This window comes from Postia placenta (assembly GCF_002117355.1).
Source record: "Postia placenta MAD-698-R-SB12 unplaced genomic scaffold POSPLAscaffold_15, whole genome shotgun sequence".
NCBI lineage: Eukaryota > Fungi > Basidiomycota > Agaricomycetes > Polyporales > Adustoporiaceae > Rhodonia > Rhodonia placenta.
The window spans coordinates 168,051-179,380 of NW_020169846.1; the positions used below are offsets into that span (position 1 = coordinate 168,051).

Consider the following 11,330-nt stretch of genomic DNA (forward strand, 5'->3'; position numbering starts at 1 on the left):
ATGTACTGTCACTGTCTCCATCCGTGCCTTATCCTTGCCTGAGTGGCCCCCCGCAGTTACTTCATGACATCAGCCACACTGATCGCAGTTGGGTCATATCTAGAGGTCGCTCGTACAGGGCGCTGAAACAGCGACGACATTATCATGCCTTGTCTCAACAAATCGCGCAGTCCTCTTTGAAGCTGAGATTGTACATGGTCTTATCAACCGTCTTCTCAATCTTCTTCCAATCCGCTCGCCTCTGGATATACTCGTAGATATCCTGCAATATAGAATTAGAGGCGGCGATCGCCTTGACATGGAACACCTCACCTCCGGCTTGTATGCCCCGCCATAGCGCGTGACATCTCTCACAATTTGCGCCAAGTCTTTCGCGTCTTCCACAACGTAGACATGCCCCAGCATCTTAAGGTAGGAAAATTCGGATGTGACACTGCTGACCTATTTATACCGCACTACAAGGTTAGTAAAGGATCACCGCAAGAGTACCACCGATCTGACCTTGAGGGATGAGACGAAGCCATGGTATTCATTCAGGTCGGCTATCACTTGGAAGCCTCCATTGAGAGAGATGATCTGGCGCTTCAGGTGTTTCTGAATGATACTACACCCGCCGATCAGTCTCAGAAGCAAGCGTGAAGGCGACTTGGACTTCACCTGATGAGGCGTAAACCAATTTCTTGATAGAATACCTCTAGAACTTCCTTACTTGTGCTACCCTTCAAGAGCTGACAGTGCATCTTGAGGCACTTGATCGCTTCAGTACAGCCTTGAGTAGGACCAAGCTCAAGCGGGGCGTCTTCGGACGGGTAATATTCACGAGGTTTCGTAAACTTGTTAATGATATATTCCACCTTCGAGACCCATTCATATGAGCATCGCCGGTGAGGGACATCCCGGAGACACCTACCTGGTTCATCAAAGCATCAGTGCCGGCATTTAGCCCTGCCGCAACACAATCGTCGAGTGTGTCTTCGAAGCGCTTCTTCTCGCGTACTCCTGTATTTAAGAAATCGGTACGATCGATATGGGGAACCTTAAAGCGATATCAGTAGACTTCAAGGTGTTGATTCCTTCGTCAGCACATACCAGCTCTTTGTCGAAATAGACTTGGATCATAGACTGCATCATGTCGCCGACGTGGACGAGCTCGAAAAATTGCAACAAGGGAGCAACGCTTCGAGTTTCCTCATGCTCGGCTGGCTGGTACGCCTTCATCTGCTGTGTAGCGCTATGCGGGTGTAGTGGCGATGAGAATCGTCACAAGAGAATGTCACAAAAGAATGTTGACTGACGCGTCAAACCCAGGGCGCATATGTCGCTCGCTCAACGCCTGTAGAAGCAATACAAATATCTCTTCAATCGTATCGCGCACACGATGTCCATATTGGCCTGGGTAACCTGAGAACGTCTCAGCGCGTTTGAGGGACTCTCGGTCAGCATGTATAAGCTCGAGGGCGATGTCCAGCGACAAGAGCAGCTCGAGAGTGTCGAATTGTGAGGTGTTGTTCCCCTGGCTTGGTGTGGACGTTCTCGAGGACACGGAAGTCGGGCGCGTACTGTTGATGTCCGTGGTAACCACTGATGATACTGAAGCTACCGAAGCTGAAAACATAATCAATAGAAACCCAGCACCCCTCAGTATAGTACTCACAGTGTGACTTCGTTTTGTTGTCCTCGCCGTGATCATCTTGCCCGTCCTGTTTCTCATCCTCTTCAACGTCCCCGATCTCGAATAGAGTGTCGTTGCCGCTCTTATCGAATTCTTTGCTATACCAATTTTTTTCGTTCTCATTATTGCCCCATGTGCTCAGACGACCAAACGCTTTCGAGCTGCGCTGCGAGGTCCCTCCCAAGCCACCACCGCCCCAACGCTGCGGGTTTAACATGGAGATACCCTGGACTGCCGCATTGCTCCCGGTGTTGAACGCAGCGCCGACGGCCTTGCCAACGTTGCCAACAGTCCGAGGGACAATCGTTACTGGCAATAGGAGGACGTCTGTGAACGATGCCAGCACATTCCGTTTGACCTGCGCAGGGTTTTGAGAGCCTAAAAACCGTACATGGTCTGGCGATGCCTTCGGCACCGTCGCACGATGGGAGAGCTGCACTAGTATTAGTGGACGTGCGTTGGTAGCATACAGTTGGACGAACGATACCTGGTTTTCCCAGCCACCACATGTCACCTCGAAGCAGTGTTTGACAAAATCCACTTCCTCGTCCAAATATTCGTCCATGTTGGGCTCGAACATACGATAGCTGTAGTGACATCGCTTGTCAGACTATCATGTTACGTTCTAAGGTGACCACTGACACGACGTCTTCTGCTCGTGCTTTTGATACATTCGAATCACTCCTTTCAGCCGCGATTTGGGTGATGACATCGACCATGCGCCAAGCCTCTTTGAAGCTTGCCGCAGCCGCCTTGAGAAAGATCTCGTTGGAAACCTCGCGTGCACGCGTCAGGAGTGGCGAGACATATTCGCCTACCTGGGAGAGCTTTGATGAGTAACACGGGGATAGTTTATCCGCTCAAGTGGACATACCACATCTGAAGCGAGACGATCGGCGAACGAGATGAGGACATTCGTCTCCGGGGGAAACACTCGCACTGCTCTGGAGCCGTGCTCCTTGAGTGCGGAGAGGACTGTGCCCATGAACGTATCCATGGCGTCGAAGTCGAGCTGCCCGTCCTTCCTATGATAGTATGTCAATAGTATTAGACGGAGGACAAGAAGAATACGTACGTGAAGTTGTCGAGTGCCCTCCACCTGCTCTGCTCGTAGAAGATCTCCCGCTTCTCCGCCCACATTGCTCCCAGCTCCCATGACCCGTCTGACTGGTCTCGCACCTCCCAGCTCGCCTCTGCCGCCTCCCTCATCGCGTCCTCGTTGTTGTTGCCGTCGGCAGTGTCGAAGGCGGTGAGAAGGGCATCTTCGAAACGGTCGATGGCTGCCCTCAGAGCTGCGCTTTGCGCCTCCCACGGCCGTATTGGCTTCACAGACCCAGACAGAAAGTATGAGAGCAGGCGAAGTATATGTGCTTGTTGACGCAGCGACGGAACAGGGGATGCAAACAGAGCAGAAAGAACGGCATGAGGGGGCGCAGATAGAGCGGGCAAGAGAACTTTCAAGAGGTTATGTGCACGTACATACCGCGCACGGAACGTCGGTTTAGGAGGCTCAGCGCCGAAGTTGGGGATCGCGGGGCTCTGGATGACTGTATTACTGAAGGCACCGATGAAGTCGCCCATCTCGCCAACTTGCGCATTTACGGCCGCGAACTCGCCAAACTCATCGTCAACGATGTCCACCGCTAGGGTCGGGGGCCCTTGGTCCTTGGCGAGAGCATTCTGCGCTTTCGCCTTCTCCTCGAGCGCGTCGAGGACGTCGCCTAGGCCGCTTCTCTCCACGCCAAACATCCGCCAGCGTGCCTCCCAGACGCGTTCATCCTTTGCGAGGTTCGCTAGTGCTCTTGACGAGAGTGCGTAGGCAGGGAAATCGGGTACAGCCAGATAGGTAAGAGTCAAGATGTGGAGATCAGCTGGCAGGCGTCCTATGAGCTGGAAGGGAGGAGGTCCCCTGATGGGCGTGCCCGGCAGGCGTTGTGCATTCTTCAGAGTCCGGGGGGCAGATGCAGTAGGAGTTGTAGGCGCATACAGCCGGACGGGTTCCAGCGTAGTGAACTTGTCCATCCCGACGGCGTTCAAATTGTGCGTGCCACTGGGTGAACTTTGTGTTTCACAGTCATGCTTATGTGCGTTCGATGCTGCGCAACGTCTTTGACAAATTCGTGCCACGTTCCAAAGGGGCCAACTAGACAAGGACAAACGCTACGAATGCACACACCCGTAACGACAAGTACAGTATTTATACAGCGCTACAGAAATAGACGAGGCGGTTATTTCTCTTCTCCGTAAACCTGAGGGAAGTAATGTCGTCGGAGTCGCGTTACTTCAGCAGCAGCAACATGGCAGAGGAATGATGTAGCATATGGTCCCGTCCTACATAGAGCTCAGCACGAACGAAGGAAGACGTGAAAACACTGTTACTAACCGGGCACGGGATGCAGCCTCCTCTCAGTCGTCTGGCGTTCACTGTCTCAACGTTGGGAGGTGGTGACCGAGACAACGACATGGATGATGAGGGCGCGGGCTGCATGGTAATAACGTCTGATCCAATGCCGCGATGAGCAGCAGGTGGGTACGAGATGGATTTATCATTTGAGGCAACAGAAGACATAACAAGCAAGGCAAGATGAGTAGACTCTGGAAACGATTCAGTGTAGGTAGCAACCAGATATTAAATACATTCCAGTCGACCATTGAATATCAAGGGTTGGAGCAGCTCACTTCACAGGTCCAATGCTCTCGACATTGACGTCATGGTAGCTCTGTGGGTGCCACTATTGGGTTTTAAACAATAACTAATATCATTGGCCCAATGGTCTAGAGGTAAGATACTTGCTTTGGGTTAATCCGATTGCAAGGGATCCCGGGTTCGAATCCCGGTTGGGCCCCTTTTTGAATGTATCTCTTGCAGCGGATCAGTTTTTGCTTGAATAACTCAGGTTCCTTCCCGCCGTCTCCAGGAGGTGGGGGGCCCATCCGAATACTAAAGGACATGTTATATATCAGCCATTCCCTGCACCACACTTCAGTGACAATTTGGTGATATCCAATCAGAAATTGATACCCACCAACTTTCAAACTCCACAATCTTATTCCCCTCCACCTCCCTACAATGGCTGGCAGAAAACATAGGTAAACAACTGGTGTTGGAGGGGAGTCTCCTCATTTGAGGTAGCGGGCACTTCATCAAGTATTAGAATCTATTACATAGCACACACACAATTTGGTGAGCAAAACATGTTGATACTGCGACAACAGCACGGTTTAGTCAGTTGTGCTCACATTCACAGAGATCTGCTCAATCCTTGAGTTCCTCGCATCATCAAAGTTCTCTGTCTCTGAGTTCCTGCTCTCATTCTTGTTGTGACTTGAGGTCAAGCGACAGGGAAAACCTAAAAAGCTGGGGGCGTTTGATTGGGTCTCACCGAAGCGATGGTGAGCAGCGCTCAAACCTAAGGCTAGGAATGAGTGAATATATTAGTCAAGGTAAGAAAGAATACAGGAGAGGCTTACTGACCTAGGGACAAGAGGTCAAAACTGAGGTCCCTAGGGTAGCAGAGGCCGGCTTATATATAGGGGGAGATAAGGGCAGGCTGTGCGCATTGGTCTGTATGCAGTATGCTGACGTGGCCCCAGGGGCCAGTAAGTCAGAGTGGCTGTGTCAGCGGAGCCCGAGCTGTGCCGTGCACTGCCGCCCCATCTAATCTAATCGTACAGTAGATAACGATATGTCCATATTGGGCATGTAGTACAGAGGTCACAGATTCGAGCCCGCAAAAAGGAAAAATTAAAAAATGGCTAGATGCCGTGTCAACTCGTGACATTACGCCCTCCCTCAACAGCGCATGACCTCATGCAAGGCACCCTTGCCCATCTCCAATCCGGAGTGGCATCGTGCTTCAGTCAACAGCAAAGGCATTGGCTGAAAGTTGAGACCACCAAATGTAGCAGCATTGAGGTGGTGAGGGGCGTTCGGATTCTTCCGGTGGAAGTCGGCTATGAGGGCCGGCGCATTGGCCACGTTGCGCGCCAGTTCCCATGATGTATGCAAGTCGTCATAACCCTTCCACTTGACGAGGTACTGCAGCTGACGCCGGAAGATTCGTGAATCCTTGATCCGCTCAACCTCGTACTCCTCATCACCTTCAACCTCGATCATGGGCGGCTCCTCCGGCTCCCGGCCTGGGATCTTACTACACATGTACTTGCTAAGCAAGGAGACATGGAACACCAGGTGTACCGGCACCAACTTCGGTAGGACTAATTTGTAATCCAAGTCTCCAAGCTTTTGCCACACGGCATATGGTCCGAGGCACTTGGAACTGAGCTTCTTGCTCGGCTGTTTCAGCTTAAGGTTCCAGGCATCAAGCCAGACCTTGTCCCCCGGCACGAAGACCAGTGCCTCCTGCACGTACTTATTGTAGTACACCTTCATGCGCTCAGCTGACAGCTCGAGCGCAGAGCGCGTGTCGTCCCTGATCTCCTTCAGGGTCTTGAGCCGATCGGCAGCAGCGGGCATTGCGGACATTGGATTGATCCAAACCTGGATCTCAGGATGGTACCCCTGATGCAGGAAGAAGGGGGGGTGCCCAGTTGCGGAGTGAACTCGGTTGTTCAATGCAAATTCTGCAAGCAGCAACTGCTTCGCCCAATCATCCTGCCTGTGGCTGGTGAAAGCACGCAGGTACTGCTCAATCTCCTGATTCCAGCACTCAGTCTGGCCGTCTGTCTGAGGGTGAAATGTGGTAGATAGCGCTGGCTCGATTCCCAGCCCCTTGTACACTGCATGGAGATATTTCGAAGCGAACTGGGGACCTCGGTCTGATATGACCTTGGCCGGGGCCCCATGATGCTTGAACACATCACAGATGTACAAGTCTGCCGCACCTTCTGCCGTCAGGGTCTCATGACAGGCCGAGAAGTGGACCTGCTTTGTGAAGCGGTCGGCGGTGACCAGGATCGAGTCGAATCCATCAGACTTCGGCAAGCTGACGATCATATTGGTCATGATGATCTGCCATGGGCGCTCGGGGATCTCGTTTGGCTTCAGTAGACCTTGGGGCTTGGCTGGGAATGTCTTGGTACGGTTGCACACATGTTGTCACAATGTGCTCTGCCACAGTCCCCCGGTTGGCCTAGGACGATCCCCCGGTGGCGGGAGCCACAACACCATGTGACCACATGGTTGTATCAATTGCGGAGCAATTGGACCGGAGCAGAGCTCCGGCCACACTTCTTTTGTTCCATTGTTCCTGTGGCCAAGTGGCCCTTGTTCTCCTTTTGGACTGCTTTGTTCTTTTCTCTATTGTTCTGCCGTGGGAATGCTTTCTCCTGCTCATGTATATAAAGACCTGCTGTAGCGTCCTTTAATCCATACTTCTGTGACCCACTTCGACTTCAGCCCCACTTGTGGCATTCAGTCCCTCAGTGCTAGTCCTGTGCAACTGCTCCCTGTGTCACCTTTTGATAGGTCGAGTGGTCGCAAGATCTTAGTGAAGTCCTTAATGAAGCGGCGGTAGAAGTTGGAGAACCCCTGGAACTTCTGAACATCTTTTTTGTTCCGGGGTATCGGCCACTCATTGATTCCTTTCAACTTCGCGGGATCCATCGCTACCTCATCGCCACTGAATGCATAGCCGATGTAGTCGACCTTGGGAACGTCCCATTCGCATTTCTCAGGCTTCAGGAACAGATCGTTGTCCTGAAGGCGACGAAGGACCTCACATGTGACCTTCTCATGTTCCTCCTTGTTGGTGGAGAAGATGAGTATATCGTCCAGGTACACAAGGATCTTGCCGCCGACGATGAGATCATGGAAGATCTCATTCATCATTGCCTGGAAGGTCGTGGGGGAATTGGTGAGACTGAAGAACATCACCAAGGGCTCATACAACCCTCAGTTAGTCACAAACGCCGCCTTCCACTCGTCACTGGCTTTGATCCGGACGTTGTTGTATCCCCATCAGACGTCAAACTTTGTAAAGAGCGTGGCACCGCGGAGCTTATCGACCATCTCGGCGATTAGCGGCAAGGGGTACCGATTCTTGACTGTGATCGCGTTCAATCGTCGGTAGTCCTGTACAGGTCGAAGCGTCCCTTCCTTCTTTTTGATGAAGAAGAAGGGGGACGAAATGGGTGACTTCGACTCCCGTATATAGCCTTTTGCCAGCTGCTCCTTTAGGAACTTGTCTAGTTCCTCCTGCTCATTGTTCGATAGGGGGTACACCTTCGAATGGAATGTCGAATAGCCTGGCATGAGTTCGATCGCATGATCGTATGGCTTCCTTTCGGGTAGCCGTTCTGATGCTTCCTTTGAGAAGACCTTCAGAAACTCGTGGTACTGTTTGGGCACAGACTTCTCGGCGGTCTTAACGACCTTCTTCTTGATCTCTTCCTCAGCAAACAGCTGAGAGTACGTATGGCCAGCTACGACAAACAGTTGAGGGGCACCGGGAAGCATGATACCTTGCTCCCAGGCTTCGATCAAATCGGCCTCATCCCATTCTACTTCCGCCGAATCTTCTTTGGGTTCAAAGTCCGGGAGCACCTTACTCTGGCAAGCACCTATAACCGACTGTCTGGACTTTGGCGAACGCCTGCGTGCCGTGGGCCTAACCCCCATATCACGCGCAGTCGTTGCTTGCTCCATCCAGTTAGCCCTCCTGGCACTGCACGTTTCAGGGCATTGTGATAATTTTAGGGAGCCTGACTCCCAATCGATCTCAGGGTTGTGCTCTCGTAGCCAATTCAACCCAATGATCACATCTTCTGGACCTATGTCCGTAACCATGAACACCATCTTCTCGACGTGTTCTCCTATTTGCATCTGTAGCACAGCTACCTCCGAGATGCTTCCGTCTTTGTTGAGCGTTCCATCGATATTGTAAAGCAGAATTGGTTCTTTCAATTTCCGTGTTCGTACTCGATTCTCCATGATGAAACGCTTGTTGATGAACTTCGTAGTGGCTCCGCTGTCCACCATTGCAATGATATCTTTGTGCCGTCTTTCCCCCTTGAGGCGCACCAGGATGTGGAAGTGCTGGGACCCATGGTCCAGCTCGTAAACATTCGCGGTCGCCAATACATTGTACAAATTGTTATTACGAGGTCCGACACGTGCGGCACAAAGCGCGGACCAGATCAAAAAGACTCTTCTTTGAGCGCTCGATAGTGCTCCAACTCCTCGCGCATCGACTTCATCTGTGCTACTAAGTCCGCCAGCTCGGAGCTTTTCAATTTCGCTGAAGTGGTGCTTGTACCCGCCGAGGATGAAGCGACAGGGGTGCTTGTCGCCACCTGGGTGGAACCCGAGGCAACCGTAGCCCGTGTATCAATGTGTTTTGTGTAAGGCTTGACCTTACAATTGGGGCACTCGAATTGTTGATATCCTTGCTTCCTGCAGCCAAAACAACTGCCAAAGAAGTCTCCTTTTCTGACGGCCGCATTGATGCTGGCCGAAGCTGCATGCGACTGGGGTGCACCACCATGTGCCCCTCCACGTCCTCGACCTCGTACTGAGAAAAAGTTGTTCAGCTCGGGCCAACAGGCCTGGCTGATGTCGAGGATCTGCTCGACCTCGGTGGTGCGCTTCTCAGTGTCTCTCCACGTGGTGAAGGTCTCGAGCTCGATTTTCCGGTAGACGCGGGAGGGGATGCCACTCAGGTACTTGTCACGTAGCTCCAGGTCCCCATACCCAGAGCGATCCGCCGGACCCTTGAACAGCGTGGAGAACTCTGCGGCGGTGCGTTTTTCGCGGACTGACTTGTCCGCGCAGAGCTTCGCCAACTTTACTTGTGCTGCTGCCTCATCGTCGAGATTACCGAAGCGAGCCTTGAAGGCGGCGGGGCAAAGGCCGCTTCGTTTGCGAATGGGGTTGTGACCCCTTGCACACCCATCTGCACCGACGCAAGTTGGGCAAAGTAAGGAGTGGCCCAGGTGCGGGCGTCGCCATCGAGCAGGCTCATCGCAACTTGCACCTTGAGTTCGATGGTGGTCAGCGACATGTTGACCAACCAATAGATGCAGAGTTGCGACAAGAACCTATCAAAAGGCGACGCAGGGAGCAGTTGCACAGGACTAGCACTGAAGGACTAAATGCCACAAGAGGGGCTGAAGTCGAAGTGGGTCACAGAAGTGTAGATTAAAGGACGCTACAGCAGGTCTTTATATACATGAGCAGGGGAAAGCATTCCCATGGCAGAACAATAGAGAAAAGAACAATAGAATCCAAAAGGAGAACAAGGGCCACTTGGCCACAGGAACAATGGAACAAAAGAAGTGTGGCCGGAGCTCTGGTCCGGTCCGATTGCTCCGCAATTGATACAACCATGTGGTCACATGGTGTTGTGGCTCCCGCCACCGGGGGATCGCCCTAGGCCGACCAGGGGACTGTGGCAGAGCACATTGTGACATACCCCCCCTGATCTGCCAAGTCCCACAGGGAGACTAGGACAGCTCAATTCCCATCCCAGTGCGACAGAATGCGACCTTGGGTGCAGGCAACGGCTTGGTGAGACAGTCTGCAAGCATGTCCGCAGTGGGGATGTAGCAGGGCTTGATGCGCCCAGCCTCCACAGTGTCTCTGAGCCAGAAAGTGCGCAGGTCGAGGTGCTTCATGTGCCCATGGTGCTCAGGATTCTTGGACACATTGATGCTCGACTGGTTGTCCATCTGCAGGGGCGAGGGAGCGTCCACTGTGTAGCCAAACTCGGCCATGAGATTGCGCATCCAGAGTATCTCCTTGCCAGCATCCACTGCAGCAACATACTCAGCCTCTGTAGTCGAAAGTGCGACAATGGACTGGAGTTTGCTGGACCAGCTGATTGCTCCTGAGCCAACCTTGACCAAGTAGCCACTGGTGGAGCGTCCAGAGTCCGGACAGTCACCATGAGCAGAGTCTGTGAAGGTGACAAAGGGTGCACCCAGGTCGTTAGGCCTGTAGACGAGCTTGTGGTCCTTGGTGCCCTGCAGATAGCGAAAGAGGTGCTTGACTGCGGCCCAATGGGCAGGTCCAGGACAGGAGTTGAAGCGTGCAAGACAGGAAACAGCATACTGGATGTCAGGGCGAGTGGTGATGGCCAGATACATGAGGGAGCCGACTGCATTGAGGTAGGGCTTGTCCTGCATGAAGGCGCGGTCCTCATCGCTCTGACAGGCTTGCTGCTTGGAAAGACGAAGGCCAGGCTCCATTGGGGTCAACACTGCTTTGCAGCTGGTGAGGCCATATCGCTCCAGCATGTCCAGGATGTACTGCCGCTGCGACAGGAACATGGTGCACTTTTTGCGGTCTCTGGTGATCTCAATGCCCAGCAGGAATGTGGTGGGACCAAGGTTGCGCAGCTTGAAGTGCTGAGACAGCTCCTCGACCGTCTTGTCAATGGCAGCGCGTGAGGTGGAGGCCAGAGTGAGGTCATCCACATGCACAGGGATGATAATGCGCACTTCATCTCGCAGATAGATGTACACACTGCGGTCAGACTCGAGCCGCTTGAAGCCCATGGAGGTGAGCACCTGGTGCAGCTTCTTGTTCCACATGCGGCCAGCCTGCTTGAGGCCATAGAGAGGACGGCCTAGACGCAGGACTGTGCCAGGGGGACCTTGGGCAAAGCCTTCAGGTTGCTGCATGTAGATCTCTTCATCCAAGTCGCCCTGCAAAAATGCGGAGGAGATGTCGACTGAGTGTAGCTCCAGATCCTCAATG

At 52.9% G+C, this 11,330-nt stretch overlaps 2 protein-coding genes and 1 non-coding gene across 3 annotated transcripts; 1 reads left to right on the plus strand and 2 right to left on the minus strand.

Annotated features, from left to right (window-relative positions):
- Nucleotides 1-114: 114 nt before the first annotated feature.
- POSPLADRAFT_1185030 (hypothetical protein) lies at nt 115-3,694 on the minus strand (the record flags this gene model as incomplete). Its single annotated transcript, XM_024489121.1, has 12 exons — nt 115-262; nt 313-441; nt 502-604; nt 658-854; nt 911-1,036; nt 1,090-1,231; nt 1,296-1,559; nt 1,825-2,105; nt 2,160-2,259; nt 2,315-2,490; nt 2,547-2,693; nt 2,744-3,694. The coding sequence occupies 12 exons, from the start codon at nt 3,692-3,694 to the stop codon at nt 155-157; spliced, it is 2,724 nt and encodes a 907-aa protein (XP_024334955.1). The 3' UTR covers nt 115-154.
- A 742-nt stretch (nt 3,695-4,436) lies between these two features.
- POSPLADRAFT_t136 lies at nt 4,437-4,518 on the plus strand. Its single transcript has one exon. It is a non-coding gene; the product is annotated as a tRNA-Pro (tRNA).
- Nucleotides 4,519-8,770: 4,252 nt separating this feature from the next.
- On the minus strand, nt 8,771-9,633 carry POSPLADRAFT_1060650 (hypothetical protein; the record flags this gene model as incomplete). Its single annotated transcript, XM_024481290.1, has 2 exons — nt 8,771-9,460; nt 9,520-9,633. 2 exons carry the CDS (start codon nt 9,631-9,633, stop codon nt 8,771-8,773), a joined length of 804 nt encoding a protein of 267 aa, XP_024334956.1.
- Between the last annotated feature and the right edge of the window lie 1,697 nt (nt 9,634-11,330).